Below are 21,216 nucleotides of genomic sequence, written 5' to 3'. Positions count from 1 at the left end.
AGACATTAATATGACTTCAAATTGTCTTCACCTTAAATTTAACGACGCGGTATTCATTAAAACTTGATCTTTTAATTGAGATCTCTTTAAGAAATGTAATTAATTTCTTTTGTAGTGTATGTTTCATTTTAAGAGAATATTGTGAAACCGTACTCATGACATACCACAGTCGTTATAACATGATGGTTACAACCCCAATGTAGTAGGTCTTACTTGAACGTGGATTGGCTTTCGTATGCACACTGCAATGGCTCGATGATCTTGTAAGATGAATAACATAGAGCTGTTCAAACGCCGCACATTGACCCAACTCCTTTGCTGTTACCTCGTTCGTTGCTGACTATTCCCTGTTACAACAAAACAAAATATTGGTATCGCTTTTGGAGGAGGGTGTATTCACTATTTTATTTTTTGTTAATCTTTGTCACATATATAATCTGACTTACTTCTGTAAGTTTATATACCTAGCCACGTTAAGCCATTAAAAAGGAAACTTTTTTCAAATTCATAATAATATCGATAATCGTGCACGGCTTTGAAACGACAGCCCTGTATGCTTCAGTGTTTATTTGCCTTTGGCCATTCCAATCAATCGTGTTCCACGCAGACTTGTGTTAACAAAATTGAGCAGTAAACATACCAGTACATAGGCAATACGGCTCTGGTGGTAAAATGTGTATACTGCCACCATAGGGTAATATGTATGATAGGGTTTTCTGGGATAGTCTTTGTGAGCAAAAGTTCACACAACTACAATAAAAGAAATGTGGCCGATATACATAAATCCACTTACTTTTGGGTATTTCGATGTTTTTATCACAATTGTGTAACATATCGGTTCTATTTAGCGGGGCATCCCATACCTCATAAAAATGTGTTAATTTGCCTTTGGTCATTACAACCTATCGTATTCCACGCAGACTTACTAAATTGAGCAGTAAACTTACCCGTATATAGGTACCACATCACAATTAGAGTAGTGTACATCCGCTCGAAAAAGTTAACAATCGTCAGAGAAAAGAGCTAACACGACCCTAATATAATGCTTATTTAATCAGTTTATATAATTGTTTTCTACCTTTATGTGAAAGAGCATAATTTAAAGATGTGAAAATAGTGAGGATTGAAGGTGATATACACCATTTTAGAAAATCTTTGGTTACATCTTGATATTACTCCGAGGGGGCATAGAAGGGTTGGGATTCAATATGCTTAACTTGCTCCTCTTCTAGCTCAAAACCTTTACGGTCATGATATGGAAATTGGCAAGTGCCATGATAGGCCAATATCTCAGCTACCATGTGATGGGTAGCAGTGGCGTAGGAAGGTACTTTTGAATGGGGGGCTGAAGTCTGATGGCCGACCTGGGGGAGGGGTCTAAGGGGAGGGGGTGTCCCCCTCCCCCTTTGGAATTATTTTGCATTTCCAGGTGGCCTCAGATGCAATTTCGTGCAATATAGCACACTTCAATACACACTCCATTTTGTAAATAATTTTGCATTTTCACCTGGACTTAGATGCAGTTTGGTGCTCCAAATGAGATTTTTTTTTCTCATTTGGAAATGAAAAAGGGGTTTTCTGACTTTCGAAGCAGGGGGCGGAATGATACTTCCGCCCCACCATATTTTTCACTGGGGGGGTGGGCTGGCGCCCCCAGCCCTCCCGGTTCCTACGCCCTTGATGGGTAGAATATGCCAGTTGAAAACGTCTATATATATGCTTTGGTAGGTCTTGAAAGTGACGAGTTTAGTGTGCAAGTCAATAGAACAATTAATGGTGATGCGTCACCTATAGAGATATACGGATCTTGTCGTAGACAGAGCCGTTTATAAACAATACGTCTCTCGTCGTAAAATGTATATACTGCCACCATAGAAGTACATTGCGAATAACATGTATGATTGGTCTTTTGGGATGTATTTTGTTGTCTTTGAGAGTAAAAGTTCACCCAAAAAATGTGGCTGATATACATAAACCCACCTTTTTGTTGTTATTGCGAGGATCTTTTGCTTCTTTAAACAAACAACCCCTCCCCACCCCCACCCCCCCCCCAAAGCACGGTAAGTACTAAGTGTCTCAACACGCCAAGGACTAGCGTGTTTCCCACTTATTTACTACTATACGCTGTGCACAAAGTTACAACAAAACAACATTTATCGGTCGATATACCTCAATAATCGACAGGTCACTCTATCACTCCAAAAAAACAAAAAACAAAACTACCAGTTGATTATCGACTGATAACTTTTGCGCATTTACCTTGCCACAGCTGACCTTCGATTATGATGTCGTATCAAAATTAATGAGGAATTTTTCACTTTTGAAGCATTTCTGCATTGAAAGGAGACATATATAAATGCAACAATCATTATTGGTCAATTTGGTACAGACAGGAGCGCGATCATGGGTTAGCGCGTAGCGTAAAAGAAATTTGTTGGGCAAATGTACCTCCCAGATCGCCGAAAATAACACTTCCCAGACCCAATGATGCTCCCAAACCTCCTTAAATTTTAGATCTCATGGCTTAGAAATTGAGTTTGGGGAAATACATGGGCGTCTGCAGTAAAATATCAGGGACAAATAATCCAAGTAGACTCTTGTATACGATGGGTCTGGGGTCCTCTCCCAGAAAACAATTATAGACTGCCGCAAATGCGATTTCCGTCCAATATTTAACAACTGTGGATAAATATAATAAAATGAGAACTGCTGCATGTCATTTGCACAATGCTGGATCAAACTGCGCCAAAGTTCAATACAGGGGAATTTGAAATGCAGCGTTTGGTGAAGACAAATTGATGGGGACATATATATATCATGTCCCCACCACTGAAAAAGTTGGTGGGGACGCGTCCCGCTGTCCCCACTAGGATCTACGCCCATGCTTCAAGTGGTTATGTTGTTTCTCCGGTCACAATGTTCACTTTTTGTGATGGAGATGGGCATGGGCGTCAGCAGGTTTCAGAAAGTGAGGGGGACACTATACTATCTAAGCGGAGCGCCACCATTGGTTGGCGCGTAGCGTACCAGAAAGTTTTGGGTACATAAGACCCCCTAGATCGCAGGAGACGGCCTTCCTGAGTCGTTTTTAGTTACATCAGAACCAGATCTGTGAGGAGAAATTTTGTCTCACAAAACTAAATTCCGACAGAAAGTACTGGTAGAAAGATGCCGTTCTGACACCAAGGGAGACGAATTACACAGCGTCCATCTCAAACGAAATATTGAAAAAGTGGCGCCGTCACCTCCGGGATGAGTGGAGTGGTATATATAATGCATGCATGTAGGTGCGAGACGTCAGTTGTTATGTGCCCAGGTACTTTAATAATAATAATCAGAAAAAGGCACCGCGCGCAGAGCGTGTGTAGCGCCTAGCCGGCACTCAACAATAAAGATCTACCATATCCGGCGAATACATGTAGCCTTAATTACTTAACCCCTACACCCCTATTCGTCCGTCCAGTCCAAGGGACTGGAGGTAGTGATATGAACATAGTAACTCATCACCATCTACCTGTATGGCTTACCTAATCCCTTGGAACCCATACAAACAACATGTGTGCAAGATTCAATACACTTTCGAATGGTCTCCCCCCCCCCCCCCGAACGAATTAAATGGGCAGATTTAGGATATTGGGAGAATGGGAGATAAATGACGGTGCAAGTGATAGATAGCAGGGGCCCAGGGAGTCCAGATTTCTTGACCTTAAATAGAAAATCGCGCATATGCATGTGATTTTTTTTAATAACTACTCTGAAAAGTGGGTGGGACAAATGATATGATATCCCCACCACTTTTGAAAGTGGGGGGGGGGACATGTCCCCCCGTCCCCCACCTGTTGACGGCCATGGAGATGGGTCTTGCATGTGCTGAATCTAAAATATTGAACCATATAACATGACCTTTTTACCGGATAGCATCGGTTTCAATGTCGTCACAGTAACAATTCGACCCTGAAATGTGAAAAGAAAAACAAAAGGAAAGGGAACTTAAGGTTTCAAATCCTTGTGGCATTATGACGTCATGGATTTACAAAATGACAGCTCCCATACCCGACGTTTAAAGTGGGATTTTATGCAATCGAAATTGATCCTGTACACTTTTGCTTTTAGTTAAATTAGAGATTCCTGAGTATATTCGTCAAGTTAAAGACTGAATACAATTTGGACAGAGATTTGTGTAATGAACCTAACCGACTCAAAGCTTTCGTTTTTCTAGTGTCAAATTTTGGTCGTTCATAAATCAGAATCGAATTTACAACGGTGTAACAACGTCTGGAGAAGTTATAAATGTGATTTATGTACTGTGACGCTTCCATTTAACTCGTTAACAAGAAAGAAACCAAGCCATATTTGGTACAAATAATAATAATTCTAGTAATAATAATAGTACAGATGCCTGCAAAATGAACATGTCCCTCAAGAACCTAAGAAAAATAAGTTAGCACCTTAGAATATTACTTAGTACCCGGTATAGCATTTTTAAGGTAGAAACAATTGACAACCCATTCGTGTTATACTGCTGAAAATTTCGAACTTGCGATACGGCACCCCTTCTTAATTACGAATCTACCCAGAAAATTATGATTCTAGTAGGAATATTATGATTCATCACCACCCCCCTTCCCCCCTCGAACACAAGACCCTAGTAACGTCCCTGACTAAATGGTCATGTGCTTTCACGACGTCCGGGCCAAGCTCCTCCTTTATAAAATCCTTTACGTCAAATCGTGTCAAAAAAGGATTTAAACCTAGTATCTAAGAAGGATGCAACCCCTCCCCCTACACACTCCTTATATTGTAACCCTCTGCATGTACGCTACCTCGAGCTCTGGACGGATCAAGGGCTGCGAAATGATTATTTCGTTAAAGTATTCAAGTGGAAACCGTTTGAACGCGTCGCTGATTATGGAAAAGGATATTTTGTCCCTATCTTAATGCTTTCTTGACAGCGTTACGAAATCCCGTCATTAATAAAATGTAGGATGTAAACATAGCAAACCTACATTGCACTGAGCAGAAAGCCGCGTGTGTGCAAGTTTGTATGTTGGGTGATGACGTCATTAATTTTTGTTTGCACTATTCTGTGTTGATAAGTATGAGTGGGAGCATTCTGCTGTACACTCACACAGTACATAACGTGAAATAGATCGTACAGTTCAACAAGACGCAGTTTAGTGTTTACCGTATCTCAACGCTTGCGTGAAGGTTGAATTGATGCGTCGCGACTATCGGTAATATTTTTTCTCATCATTAAGTATAAGTTTCTGCCAGTCGAGTTTAAAAACACTGGTGTTTGTCTCTGGTTATATTTATCAAGACTTTCCGTAAGTATAGAATTATGTTTAACAGTAACGTTAAGTTTCATCAGATTGATTTTAAGCTGGCCTAACCTTAGGCCTATGGTTACTGTTGTCAATTAGCCTGAAGCTGTACACTGACTGTATACTTGAAGTTGTACGTTAGTTCCTTTATGTTGGCTCCTATGCTACACTACTGTAGAGTATGACTCACGCTAACGTTATCAATGTAAAAATTATGATACTTGTAAAAAAATATCAGAAACAGTAATCCAATAGTACTACTTGTCTCTGTTAACCTGTGGCAAATTCCATCGGTGACCAATGGTAACATCATTTAAGCATTAGCAAATAATAACAGCCAAGGATAGGCCTAGGCTAAAGCCAATGAAGTTGTTTACTAGGTTTAGGCCTTGCCTAAGTTATACCTAACATTAGGCCTAGTTACACTTTAGTTAGCCTAGACCTAATTTACCGTATGCGCTAGTTCCTGACCAGCCAATGACCAGCACCTTGCTGTAGTTACCTACATATTTGGGGTAGAGACACTTAGTTTTTATAAAAGTGCATCTACGCCCAGGCTAGATACAAAATATTGCAGAATATAATAATAATCAGCAGTTATGTCTACGATGCTTAGGCTACCAAAAATGTAGGAGAAGCCCGCAAGGGCAGTGGATTACAACTAACACGTTGGGTGGCTTCCAATTCAAGATTTTAACTCAAATTTGGAATCAATTCAATTTTGAAAGTTATTTTCAGATGGAAAAACCGTAGATTGCTCTTGAATGAAAAACCCACCTTAACATGACCCGATTGGGTGTCCAACCCGGAACCTCCCAATCGCTAAGCCTCATTGCTTCAAATGCCACTCCCTTTATCCACTCGGCCACAGCACCTTATTCAATAGATCTCATCCAGACATGCGATTTCATGGATCAGTAGGCAGTTTAACTTATATGAATCCAAAACTCAAATAAAGTTGTTTAAATAATAAAAAATAAAACAAATTTACAACTTGAATTGGAAGTACAACCAGTAATACTTGTATCTGCGGTGTAAATTGTAAATGATTATTCTAAGTGTTGCTCCGATGATCATTTGCTATATTGATATCAGCAGATATGTGCAATATTGGCGCCATATCAGTATCGGTAAAATTTAGCCTCATTGCCGATAACAGCAAACAGATATCGAACATTTTCTTCACAAAAAAACCACTTCTTTTTACTTGCGATGATTTAGTTAACTAAACAACCCATTTCTTTATCCTCAATTTTGATTTCAATTCACGCCAGTGGTCAATATGCCCGTCAGCTGAAAAATTGTGTATCTTTTAAAAAGCTGCAAAGAGTATCTGGAAGCAATTTGTTATAACATGTAATTACTGATGAAAAGATTGTATTTTGAGAAACGAGTTTGCGTATCACAATTTTTTGCTTATAGGTTTACCAAATATTTAAACATGTAGCACTTCCTAAGTTTGGCTATGATTAGTTGTTAGTACAGCTGGTGAATGGTAAGATATAATTTTTTACAGAAATTAAAAATTTGAAGAAAATGTTTTCGTTTTGGTTCTGGTACACACAAGGGGTAGTTAAAGTTATTAGCCGGATACGCTAATGTCGCTAGCATCTACAAAAACCTCCTGTTATCCATGTTTAACGATTGATAAGAAAGATTTATTGTCTTGACTAAATATAAAACGAAACCAATATACTTTTGAACCACTTTGGCCGTTTCCCTGTATGTGAAAACTGGAAAGTGAAAATGATAAGACTAGGCTTTGCTCATTGTGAGTTCTACGTACATTAGGCTTGTCTGGCTAGAGAACAATTGAGCTAGTTCTGTTCAGTTTGAAAATGCACCCAAGATTTTTCAAATGTGATAAAATGATGAAATTAAGGCGCCAGATACTCCTAAATATCCCTAAACAATTTTGGTGACAGTCCTTACGCATATTTATAAACCTGAGCAACTTTTTTCTCCTGACGGCTGTACAATAGGTGCTAAAATAACCCCTTTGCAGTAACTGAACTCCTTATCCGCAACTTACTAAAGCAAGTCTGATTTCCAGCAACATGCGCGACAAAGTCAGTACTCAGTGGTACTTGAGTGTGTGATTTCTCCCACATGTAGTTAAGTCAATGGAGAAGCGCCATTGACTTACTCTGTATGATCGTTTGAAACAACGTTCGTTTGGAAGGGTTCCCTCACAGATGTTAATCATTGAAAACTTGAAGTTAACATTTGGGATTGTTTTATTTTTCATATCAGATTATATATTTCAATATCAGATTACAAAATAACAAATATTTTATTTCCGTACGATATACTTTTCAATTTATTTAGGTTGGAGTTGCAACACTGATAAATAATTGTAAAAGCTGTCTCGAACTTTTTTTTTTCATTCGTAACCAATGGCTACTATTTCTCCCCTTCTGTAGTCTGTACAGCATTGTCATTTACTGTACTGTGGTGGGATGGCAATATTGCGACTCATAGTATAAACCTACAGCGCCCCATGTATGTATTACAGTGTTTTTTTTATGTTTTTTTTTTCTTTATTTGTTCCATTAATCTTTACTGTGAAATGTTAAGTCGTTCATGTGCATTTTTGATTGTATTGGCTTAGAAGATGGTAATCATGCATAACACTAAATCATACATTAGGCCAGATCACGAAAATGATGAAATAATCGGTAATTGGCATCGGCCCGATTGTCACAGGAACTAATCAGTAATTGGTAAGAACCGATTATCACATAATCGGTCAAACACAATTGTATGTATTGATAACCTTCATTCTGGCTGTTTCGAAATATCGGTCTCTGTATTGGATAGGTACTAGGATCAGATTTCAGATATTGGCCAAAACCGATAATGGTGATATCAGTACCACACTAATAAAAAATTCCTGGTAACAGAATGCTTGCCAATATTGTGAAGAGTCCAGTGCTAAAAGCAAGAAAATAAACTATGTCTAATAAAGTCTAATAAAAGCTTTCTCCTGGCACTTTCTCTATCAACTTTAAGCACTGACATACAGTAGTTCTAATTACCATCATTTTAATTTTGGAACAGTGGATCAACAGAGATTGGAATTTGGTCAGGCTACTTCTTGTTTTAATTACGGCATGGGAAACTTTTCAAAATGTTCAAGAGGTGTGACAAGCAGTTAGCAAATCTATCACAGTATTCATGAATCCTCTAAAATAAAACTTAAAGCAAGAGTTTAGTTTCTTTCTGTTGGACTTTGATTGAACTGAAAGTGGCAAATGAACCATCTTTGGGTGCATCAAACAGAGATTTACTGTTGTATTAATATAGTGATGGTTTTGAAGATTTTTTTAAATTTTTGTATTTATGCTGAATTTACTTAAGTTTCTCTCTGTTTCCACTCAAATCATGCATTTACTATTTACTGTACCTAACCTGGCAAAATTGGTAACTTTTAGCATGTTACCCCCACTGACTCACTGAAGGTTCGAGGCTTGCATGTTGTAGCGATATGACATCTGCTTGACTTTAATTGGATTTTCAAATTCTCTTGATCTGAGGCTGAACTATTGTTAAGTATTTTGGAATTTTTGTGGTAATGGTCTGTCTTGTCATAACAGGCATGAAATATGCTTGGGTTTGCTACACAATTTGCTGGCATGGGTCATGTTTACCCTCAAAGTAATGAACAAACTGCAACAAGTCATAAAAGATTGCAGACATGGAGAAAATTCAAGCACTGCATACATGTAATATTTGTACTAGGAGAGGCATGGTGGTGCATATGACAGAAACAGAAAGAGGAAATAAGTCAAAACCCAGGCTATCGAGTGTTTCATGTCAATTGACACTGCATCTAATCATATTTGCTATGAGATGATTGGGACCTCAGTCATGAGACATCAAAACAGCATTGGTACATAAGAACATGTTTAGGTCATGCCTTGGGTGACTCCAACCTTTCATTTAGGTCATGGGGATATAAATTTAAATGTCCAACAAAGATTGCTGTGCAACTGAGAGGAGTTTTTTTTTATTATTTTGGATTAAATACTATTGCCCATCATCTTTTGTAGACCTTTATCCCCACAAATAGGTGTCACAGAGTTTGTTCAGGTGTTGTCACACAAATGCAACAAACTTTAACATTTGAACATATATTTTGAGCGATATGCATACCAGTTGATATCATAACCACTTCAGTTATCATTCCTGTGTTCTCAATCTTTACCTCCTATGCGTACAAGTTGGAACATTTGAAAAAATATTTTTTGATTATGCCGTGCAGTAACTGTGAAATGATGTGAATGACAATTTAATGTTATAAAGAAGATTAAGAAGACAGAAATAAAACATAATCATGTAAAAAGTCCCTTCTTGTAATCTACTGTCAAGTCAAATGGCAATAGACTAGTGAAACAAACTGCATTTAAACTAACTGTGGTTAGAATATTATATAATTATTTCTATAAGTTGGTTGAGAGGTATTTTTCAATATTAGCTGCCTTGAATAAAACCACTGCTGGAATAATTGTAAATATTAGGTGTTGTTTTTAAGAATGTCCCTTTTGTTCTTTCCATTGTTTTTCCATTGTGATCATGACTGGATAATGAAACCGTTGATAATGATCATCACACAGTGAGTTAAGCAGGATGCATGGTAAGATTTGTAATGTAAGTGAGCTTGAATCACTTCCTTTCGTTACAAACACCCACAACAGCCGTTCTCCATCTTGACATGATATCTGTGTAGTTCAGTATTAACTGGAAGATCTGGGAGGGAAAATGGCTGACCCATTTCAAACTTTATAGTCAATTGTCATATCAAACAGGATAATTATGCACAGTATAGAGTGAAAGCTCTTTCTTCTTCTATCTTTGCAGTAACTGGATCAAACATACCCAGTAAAATGCTTGTTAACTACCTGATATGAAATGGATAAACACAAGATAACTTCATTGCGTGAAAGATAAAACATCATGAACATTGATTCTGACATTTGATTCTTGATCTAGAATTTCAAACAATCACTGACTCAGATATGAACAAATTTGGTTACTTTTAAAATCAAATGAGCTGCATTGTAAGGGGATATATATACTGACATGACAAAATGTTCAGAATTAAATTGTTGCTTTCTTTATCGTTCTATTTGTGCAACACCAGGTTTATCAATATGTTACATGTTTATTGTTTGACATGAATAAATAGCATGGATATGTGCACCCCTGATATAATGGAGTGCACCATGACTCATGTACGTAGACTTTCTCTTTTGCATGCAGACCACATACAATAAGTAGGTGCAACCAACATAGCTGAGTTTAAGGACTTAGCAATATATTGCTGAACATTGTCTACTGTACTGCTTCCCTTCCTTCAGAGGGAGAACATTAAATGGTTGTTTGAATATGTAATTATTAGTTCATAGGTGATATTCTGGCACAAGGGTGCTTATTGTGAATACCAAGTTCCAGTTGAGATAGGTGCAAACACCCAAGCTGTTACCGATTCTGATAACTTGAAAAAAATTAGTTTAAACTGATAATTTCACAAGAGGAAAAAGAAAGTTGGAGGTAGCCTAGCCTTAAATTAAAGTTTCATATGTTGCAGTGTTAGCCTAAAAAAGGCTAGTCTCAGTAACAGCTCCCTGGTATCACAGTGGAAGAAACATTCTCTGTAGTTGGTGTCAATTTGTATCATCCTATATTTGATAATACCAATGACTAGTACTGTGCTTATTTCTATAAGGCTATAGGGCCATTGTAGTCGATCAGTGAGAACTGCTGCTTGGTTACCCAGTTAACAATCAAATTGTGTCCCAAATACTATGACAAAGTAGGTAAAATATGTATGCCTCTATCTTTCAGAGCTAGTGACCTTTCCTTTTGCAAGTTTATGTTGCAGTCAAGCACACAGTTACTTAACACCAAAGCCAGTGTATTGTATATGTTCATTGGAACGAGTATGGCAATGAATAGAAAAGGTAATGAACTTGTCAAACAGAAAACAGAATATTTATTAACCTCTGTAGAGTCAATTTTAATAAGGACACCCACTAACTGAAGAGTGCTGAAATACATATTTCTTTTTTGCATAGAAAGCAGAGGCCAAACGTGAACTGTATATGTATATATAGTTAAAGAATTCTACTTCCCTAACCAGGAAAAGGTTTGCATATTGTCATGGAGAGCATTTATCATCATCCCTGTAGGTTATAAGTAACAACTACTGTACCATGTGTTATTGTAGTTTGGATTTGAACTTATAAAACAACAAAACAACAGCACAATACAAGTACAGTAGCTCAAATTATTTTCTTTTTTTGTAGTGGGAAGGGGCTGGTGATTGAAATATAACCTCACAACTGAGAGAATTCCATCAGTAATCATTGATATTTATAGCCTGGATAAGGAATACATTATAAATGCTGATATGGCATTATCATCACTAGGTAATACCTAAACAAGCTGCAGTCTATTTCCTTTTGTTTTTCTATTTGAGTGAGCAACTCAAACTAAGGAATGCTCATTGTGTTGATAATAGGATATAAATGTTAAAGGTTGCGATTTTATCAAAAATTATGTTTTCAGTGGAAGAGATGTTTTGTGAATAGATTGTAGCTTCAATAAGTAAATGTCAGTTTCTTATTTCACTAGAAAATGAGCAAAGTGATATAAGTTGCTGACATATCATTCCCTTAATTGGCTGTGTACTTTCTACAGAACTGTAAACAAAAAGGAGAGTCCATGTTATGTGCAAATTGGTAGCAGTGAACTTTAAAATCAACTCAGTTGCTGAGATGAATAGGCACTTGCCTCTGAACCATTTTGTCCTAGATGCATGCATGCTTTATCATGTAATATAAATTGTGTAGGCTATGGACCCTGAAATGAAATTCTTGGTGTTTGTAAGAGAATTAAAAGTAATGGGACGGAACCAGACCTGTGAAAGTGTTTGTACCTGCAGAAAGGATGTTCACCTGCTGACCAGCAGAATGTTCATGCAAAAGATTTCAGCTTTGATAAACATGTTAAAGAAGTTGATCTGTTGCAAAATACAGGGGCTGAGCTGTTAACTCTTGCATTCTAGAACTTTGCTGTCAACTAGATCAGGTGGACACATGGAGACTCCAAAATTAAGCATAACTGTATATTGATAGTTACATTATATAAAAAGCTTAATGGACTAAAAAATTAATATGGAATAATGTTTCATATGGAAATGAAAAGAAGAGAAGCATCCCGAGTAAAGCCTTCTCTCCCTATGTTTTTGAGACGTGGAGGTCTATTTCCAACCTTCTAGTCACCGCCCCCCCCCTCATGCCCCCTTCAGTCTTGAAGAGAGCCTTGTGGTATTGAAGCAGGTCCATAGACAATCTTGGGAGTTCATAGTTTAATGATGCTGTGAGGAACATTTTGAAATTGTTATTATTCCATCAAGTAATTCTTCAGTTGCCGAACCTTGCCAACCATGAAAAGGGAAACAGTTGATTTGCTAAATCATGCATAAGTTTTGCAATGGAAATTAAAATCCTGTTGTTCCGATGATAAAGTACAAACTGGTTGATGTGAACTTTACCGTTCTCGCTTCAGGCAACTGTGTCTTTGACTAATGAGGCTGGAGTGTATCTGCTGTCTCCATTATATGTTTCTAATTCATCTCTGCATATAATCCAGGCTAATCTCAAAACCAGAAATGTCAATCCTCGTTTTGACTAAAATTTTAATGCCAAATTTGTTTTGAAATTAATGCTATGCAGGAATATTAAATGTGGAAAGAATTATGAAGAAGAGAATAGAAGTTTATTAAACAGTGGGGAATGCTCTACTTAACATTCAAAGTTATTCAGAGATTTGGATCTTATTTAATATGAAATGAACAGAATATTGCACTTGTATTATGTACAGTTCTTGTGTTGCAGGTACCACAATTTTCCAACTTTCAAAGGCACATAGCCTTTGGCAAGTTAACAAAAATATTTCGGTATAGCATGTTTCCAGGCATAGCTTTTTTTAGTAGAATTTTGTCAAAGTGTTCAGCAAATTTCATACTCTTTTTGTTTATGATGTACAGTATTTGGAAAGGTAGTTTGCTTAATCGTTGTACTAATCTGTTTACTCTGATTCTCATCTGTCAAACCTGGGATATGTTCAGGTTTATATATGCTCAGGTAATATGTGGGATATGCTCAGGTTTATATGCTCAGGTAATATATGGGGATATGCTCAGGTTTATATATGCTCTGGTATATGCTCAGGTAATTTGTGGGATATGCTCAGGTTTATATATGCTCAGGTAATATGTGGGATATACTCAGGTTTATATGCTCAGGTAATATATGGGAATATGCTCAGGTTTATATGCTCTGGTATATGCTCAGGTAATATGTGGGATATGCTCAGGTTTATATGCTCAGGTAATATGTGGGATATGCTCAGGGTTATATACTAAGGCAATATGTCGTCAACTCCTTTAAATTATAGCAACTGGTGCAATGGAAAGATAAAGAGATGTGTATGAAAAACAGGGATACTGTTGAAAACAAAAAGAGCATTGAACCAATTGTCAATATATTTAAGAGATACAGTATGTTGAGGATATGATTATTTTCTCCCAGACTCTGCCCTTTTTTCTTTTGGTTGTTAAGTGGGAAGGTACTTTTCCAGGAAATTAGTCCTGAGAAAGTATAAAATAGATTAGAAGCTTATCCCCAAGAAGTATCTTTGAGGAAGGGGGAGACTTAGCTTAAGGAATGAAAAGCATTAACAGTTACACAGAAAGTATTTTTCAAAGAAAGAGTGGGAAGGGTAGGGTGATATGTTAGGCTATAATGAAGATCATTCTAGGCACCCACACCTCCCCCATATAAAACAAACAGAAGTACTGACTGACACACATGTCCTTGCCATTTATCCCACAGTACAGTCAACTGAAGAAGCCAGTGTTCTGATCTCCTCACAATTGCTCCGTTACCATTTTCCCAGAATCCTCTTCTGTTCTGGTAAATCTGTTGTCCTTATTCTCCCTGACACTAGAGGTTCACCTGAATCTGAGTCAGCAGCTTAACACCCGCCTCCACAATATTATACTCCTGGACCATCCAAGCATGACGCCCCCCCTCTATTGTTGTCCTTCAGTGTACTAAGAATAAGTCCCAACATTTCGTTCCACGGTGTTCGTCAATAGGTATCACTAAATTGTCCTTTTAAGGAGATTTCTCTGGCAAGTTCATTGTGTGTTCCGTACAGGTGGTTCTTGAAGTGTTTCTTGTGAGAATCATGTTAATAGTGGTTACATGGTCACGTTTCGAATGGAAAGTAGCTAGGAGGGCATGAAGACCTGGGTAAGTGTGGGTTTTACCCAGAGAGCAGAGGATACTTTAATAACTAGTCAAAGTTTGTTCTTTTGATTGTAGGATTGTGTGTGTGTCATGGGAGAGTTGCACTTCAATATAATTACAATGCATTCTATTTAAACTGGTTTGTGGTAATTTTGTGGTTGGGTGGCAACCTCAGAAACCACAAGGTTATTCTGGATTACATTAGAATAAGATATAAAGCCAATTTCCAAGCCTTGGGAAAATACTGGATTTCTTGTAGTTGAGGCAGCCGTTTGCTCACTGTCCCGCCATACTTTGGACTCAATGTGATCAAGGATATTGCCTTTAATATCTTTGATGCTCTAGTGAAATTAACTAAAGTTCAGGCCTTTGATTTATTATCTCCATGCCAGATGGTATGATTGTAGATTTTGAGGTGTGTCTTCCAACATTTGGTGTATTTACTCCAGTCAATACTTGAAAATTATGCAAGTTTACTTCTGTTTTAAATATTTGTAGAATGAAGAATTATTTGTTTAGCCTTACCCTAGTCTCACTAGGGTTTTCTTCACACAATATACTGTAATAATACACTTAAATCCTATGAACTATACATATATACATGGTGACAGTACTGTTGTTCATTGACCAGCCAACCGTTTCTAACAAAGAACTACTGTCTGCAACCCAAGCTAACTTTCCTGTAGTAAATTTGCAATCTGAGCACTGACTGGGATGTTTTGAAGACAGATTTGTTGCAAACTATACAGTGTTTTTTGCATATATTTCTTAAATTGCAACTTTATATGATTAGTTGTTGGTAAAATGGAATCTACCTGTTGTATTGCTCCTCACTATTTGGGGTGAGGTCATTTAGCTCACTCCATGTTATTGAAACTTTAAAGGGACAGTCCAGAGGTCTTTCATATTTACCACAAAAAATTGCTATCAACACTACACCAAAGCATTTACTCACCTGAACTACAGGTTAAAAGAAAATGACATTTGAAAATTGCCCAACCCTCCTTCCCCCCCTCCCTCCCCAGTTTAAACAGTACAAATAATTTGGGTGGCTTGTGGAAATTTGCTGACGTCTTCTCTCACAAACTGTGAATGATAGGTCTATATTCTTTGGTGTAGTGGTGTTTTGTGTTTGTTGTGGCTATGATAAAGATGTAACACCTCTGGGCTATTCTTTTAATTCATGTCGTACCTCTTACTCACCACAGAAATAAATTAATTGGTAACTTGAACATTCATGATCCATTTGCAACCCTTGGATGACCATGCAGTCATGTTAATTTTTTAAATGATTCGATGTGAAGTGGACATGACTCCATCTTTAATCTGTATCCCTTCCAGTACAGTCTAGCAACTATTTCTCATTCATTATTTGTATCTGTCGTCCTTAGGATGAAATGTATTTCAGTTAAGGTCGTTTCTCATGTTCAGAGAATTAGAGTCAAGAATCAGGGAGAGTAGAAAAGAGAAATTAAGGTATTAGACACATAAAGATGGAAACAAGTTTAAATGAGTACTACTGTACTGTAGATCAATGCCAGCCCAAACATCTGCAAATATAAGCTATATCTTTGAGTAGGTAGGTGTGTTCTCTGTACTATCAGGATCTATAGCATGGCTGATTAGCAGTCCTTGTTCATTCAATACTTAACATTCTCACGCACAATTAGATTCATAAAACAAATAATACGGGTACCAGCATATATTTACATGTCTTCCATTGGCAGTTACATTTACTGTGGTGTGTATTCCTCTACCTACATGAGGGCTAGGTTTACATTTTACTGTAAAGTTGTTTTTAACACAAACTAGTGGTTTGTACAGCAATCTGTATGATAGTCTGCCAAACCATAATCATAGAAGTAGAACATTATCCTCCATTCATTTGTGTATTTTCTCTGCTACAGTTTTTCTAAGATATTCTTTCAAATGAAATACAGTACATCTTTATCTGCATCGTGCACGAGATTGTAGATGAATGGAGAAATGGAAACGGTTGATGTTTCCAAATGATTATGAAACATGACCTTTAGATGTAAAATTGCAGCCGAAATGAACTTTTATAGTCTCCGAAGGATACGTTTGAGATGTGACTTAATTTTTAACAGCATTATGTATTGCAATTTGTATATTTGTTTTCTTTCCAGAAGCATCGTTAGCCAACTTTGTTCTGAAAGTCGTTGCCGAAAGACAGTCAGGCAGAGTAAAATTAGAGAGACTGAAAATGGCGCCTTGAGATGAAAGGAGACCCCTGCCAAGCTGAATCTTTTGGATGCTTGGAGTTGTCTGGTGGAAGACACAAAATGAAGAAGATGAATTTTCGTGATCAAGTCAACCTCCTTTCATCTTGGTTCAAAGAATGGAGCGAGTGCGAACAGACTGTCGCCCTGTACACACTGTTGAAGCGGGTCAATGCCAGCCAAGCACGATTTCTAGACTTTGTTTTGGAACAGACGTTAGCAGAATCGGAGGAGTACATCCAGTTGGCGAGAGAGGCTAATAATCCAGGTAACATTTCCCCTCTCACACAATCTTGAAATTTTCAGTAAAAAAAAATTGGCATTGATGGTTCTTGAGCCCTCAAAAAGAGGACATTAAAGAATTAATTATAAATTGCGTTTATCATTCCCTAGTTTCAAATGCCCAATTGCTTTCTTAAGGAGGAAAGAGTTCTGCATTTAAACATTAATTGCAGGGGCAAAGGTTAAAAATGACCTTAATTTGTTGCTCTTCATTTACATGAAAAGGTCCTTAATCACAAAACACCGATAAGATGCCCCAATCAGAATCGGCAATACAGTACAGTAGATTCAGCTTCCAATTCCCAAATTTTCACTGCTCAACGATGGTTACTATGTTCATAGTCTAGTAAGTAAGAAGCAGCTATGTGAAAGCTACCAAGCTGAAGAACCATGGTGGGGGAGTGGGTATTCACTGTGGTTTAGTAAAATATTCAAATCATAGAGAATTGCATGGCTTTCTTGTTGTGATTTGTAGCAATGTTACAATTTGTAATTCAGGATACTGACATAGTTTCTTGTTTGACATTTCAAAGACTGTAACTGTCTCTTAGGCTGACTCATATATAACAAACGAAATGAAGCTGTCATTTTGGCTTTAATAGCCCTGAATGAATCTTTAAGCAAAAATGCAAAGCTTTTTACCTTTCTCCTCACTGTTATTTTACCTTTTTTAGTAAATGATAGGAGGTTGTTCAGTGTACAGTACGTAGAACACTGCTTAAAATCTCATTCACCCCTTTGACATTTCAACTGTGCTTTTTATGAATTGGTTGGCAATCTGCCAGCATTTAATGTGCTGTGACATAGACTTCAGTGCCATCTTTCAGTTCCACATGATGTACTGTCACTGCGTTAATCATAGCAGCCTCGTCCTCTTTTCTCATTTACCTTCTCTAGTCAGTTCTCATCCTCTTGTTGCAAATAAATGCAAAGCTATTAACCCAAACAGTAAAACTTATGCCTTCTTTGGTTTTTTGCTTCTTACAATTGAAGAGGCTTTCCAAGAAATTTGTTTAACATTGTCAACTGCATCTTTCCTGAAGTGGACTTTGCTTTCCTGAATGTTCAGGAGTCTACAAAAGTAGCCTAGAATATATATATCCAAAAATATTAAAAGGTTTCATTAGAAGGATAACCAAATTGGAGGTAAGTTTCCAAAAATATTGATTACAATTCATTTCATACTGGCATTGGTATATAGATAAAGATCAAAAGGTCACTTTACGCCAATGTTTCCGACTGGAAGGTTACTGTGGTAATTTACTGACGTAATTTTCCTTAGTGGTACAGCTTGTTTCTGCGTTATTTATAGATTTCTTTAACAGCTGTACGATTCATCATCACCGCACTATTGGTTACAAATACAATATAGTCTCGAGTCCATTACTACATAGCTTCTTCTTCCTTCCTTTTGATACGAGTCCCAGAGCTACATTATCCAGTTGTATAGTTTCTGGTTTCTTCCGCTAGTCAAGTCAGAGTTTGCTTACGAACATGTGTGTGTTTGTGTCTGTTATGCCGTAGCTTGTTAACATGTAGATCTGGTATTTGACATGTGATCTCCATGTAATGAGAATAAGAGCACTGAATTGTTTGTGGTTCAGATCTAAGGTCAGCAGAGTCTGGGATATGATGATCTTAAAAGCGCATTATCTAAAGAACTACAGGCTGGACACAGTTTGTGTAGTTAATGTACATCACTCTGACCTTCATGGATGGGTATAAGGTAGAAGTCAAAAGTCAAATTTGATGTTAAAACCTTGTAAGCAGAGAAATCTTTATAGAGGTCACACTTGACTTGTGTTATGTAATAACTATAAGTACACCATTGTGTGGGTTAAAGGTCATTTGAAACACCATATTTGAACATATGTCTGAAAGGACATGTCTCAGTAATGAGCACCAGAACCCTATTGTGTTTGGTGGAGAATAAGGTTCACTTGAGCTCAGCTGACAAAATAAGCTTGGACCTCAACAATGTTTGCAAATGGAAAAAAAAGAAAAGCCATAAATTTGGCTAAATTTGTTGGATAAATTCTTCAAATTCGATTAAACACAATAAACAGAAGGAGTTCTTTTAACCAAATGATTGTAGCCACATACAGTAGGTATTATTATACTTTGAATATATAGCATGGTAAGAATGTTGTTTGTTTGTTTACCAAATGCAAAGTTAAAATACAGCCTTTCATATAAATTTGCCATCTCTGAGAGACAAGTCTGCATTGGTGGATCTCTATTCCAAAGTAAGGAAGCGGGTGGGGGGGGGGTGGGGGGAGGAGAGGGGATAAACACAGTACCAGTCAATTACAGTGATAACTGAACATTTGGAGGAGAGAATTTGAGTTCTCGCTTTGAATATTTTTCACTCTCTCAAACTTATAATCAAGATATTTCAATGCAGGGCATATTTTTTATGACCATCCAGTCGTCCGAAACGACCAAATTTCTGTTCAGACGACCGAAACCAGCTTTCGAGGTCGTCCGGTGGATTACTAATTGTTTTCATCAAATTAAGATTGCATTTCATAACTGAATAATACCCCCAAAAGTGATAAACTGGTATCATCCTCAATCTCTTATAAATAGTGGTAGGCCTACTCGAAGGAGAGTCTTACTGACCCAAAGCAGGTATTCTATTCACCAAACTATACTTATCACCTGCAGTGTATATTTTTTCCCAGTTGTTTTGCTACATTTTGTCAGACAACCAAATTTGCTCTCCTGACAACCAATAAGAGAAGACCTGCGGTGATAAAAATTTAAGCAAGATATTACAGACCTGTCATATTTTGAAAGAACATATTTATTCTTAGTGGGGCAAAGAAAAATATGACCATTATGAATATTGATTGTGAGTTTGTGCACACCAGAGGATCCCTACCATGTACAGTAGCCTGTAGGTAGCATATATGCTAACAGACCTACGGTATACACTTAAGGGACTGGAACTATGGCAAGCATCTAATTCTAATTTGGTCAGACAGGATGCAAACTAAGCTAATAATGAATGTACAGTAGTAGTTTGGAGAGATACTGTAGGCCGAGTTGCTTCTTCATTACAGATCATGTACAACACAAACTTTAACCTCTAGAAGTAAAAAGAGAGGACAAAAATATGCACTTTTGAATCTTGGAAGAAATGTGGAAATTGTTAATGTTGACATCTTTAGGGATTAATGATAAAACTATTTTACAAAGTTTGTTAAAAATAGAATGGTCCAAATTGAAGCTTTGTGTTTCTGAAGTGTACATTATTAGAGATGTTCCTTACCGTGTGGTAACAGTACTGTACATGATTTGATACCAACATGGCTTGAAGTTAACTTTAATTTCAGGTTTTCTCCAACAGTCAAACTATAAATGGGATATAATTAATTTCAAGTAATTCTTTTTTTGGTTTTAATTTGTTTAGTCACCAATTGATGATCTGTTTTTAATGAGGTAATATGCAAATTCCTGAAGTAAAAGCTTGTAATATACAAAAAGAGAGAGAAAAAGAAAGGGAAAAGATTTAACAGCCAAGCAGTTTTTACAACTTTGCAGATTGGCTATATTTACTTCACTCCTCTCTTACCTGTCTCCAACTACACTAGTACACTTTCCTAGTCTACCAAGAAGCCACTGGTATAATTTTTGCACTGCGCCCTCGGTGACCCTCACTGTGCACTATATCTTCCTTCCGATTTTAGCGTTAGGTAACAGGTAAGTATCATCATACGTAAATCCAAACCAGTAAGTTTTGGGGTTTATATATAATATCAAACAAAACATTCATTACTTTTTATTTCATGCCAAAGTTAAAGTAGATGCATAGTACATCACATTACTTATTATTGTATGAAGAGAAATCAAGTAATATGTAAGGGACTATGAAGTGAAGATGAAGAAAGCAACTTAGTTTGATGGTATCAACTTCAACAACAGTTCTGTTGCACAGTTAATGATACCTATTGAACACTTGTGAACACAAACAAGGTCACAAAAACTCTGAATACTACACAAGTTAGAATATACAAACTGTCAAATGAATGTTTCTAAGTGTGCTGT

The 21,216-nt window shown here is 37.1% G+C and overlaps 1 protein-coding gene across 5 annotated transcripts in view; it reads left to right on the top strand.

Moving 5' to 3' along the window:
- The first annotated feature begins 5,075 nt into the window (after window positions 1-5,075).
- Window positions 5,076-21,216, top strand: part of LOC139970464 (protein Smaug homolog 1-like) — a 43,188-nt gene continuing 27,047 nt past the window's right edge. The window contains exons 1-2 of one of the 5 annotated variants that reach the window (XM_071976202.1): window positions 5,076-5,234; window positions 16,792-17,152. In XM_071976202.1, coding sequence (XP_071832303.1) covers window positions 16,882-17,152 — 271 coding nt within the window. In that variant the 5' untranslated portion in view covers window positions 5,076-5,234; window positions 16,792-16,881. Of the gene's footprint in view, window positions 5,328-14,476; window positions 14,648-16,791; window positions 17,153-21,216 lie in introns of those variants that run through there. The other 4 variants (XM_071976205.1, XM_071976203.1, XM_071976207.1 and 1 more) reach the window with 4 other exon arrangements.

Source organism: Apostichopus japonicus, chromosome 8 (assembly GCF_037975245.1).
Source record: "Apostichopus japonicus isolate 1M-3 chromosome 8, ASM3797524v1, whole genome shotgun sequence".
Taxonomy (NCBI): Eukaryota; Metazoa; Echinodermata; class Holothuroidea; order Aspidochirotida; family Stichopodidae; genus Apostichopus; species Apostichopus japonicus.
Note: the sequence above shows the minus strand (reverse complement) of the source record. Positions and strands in the feature narration are given on the sequence as shown.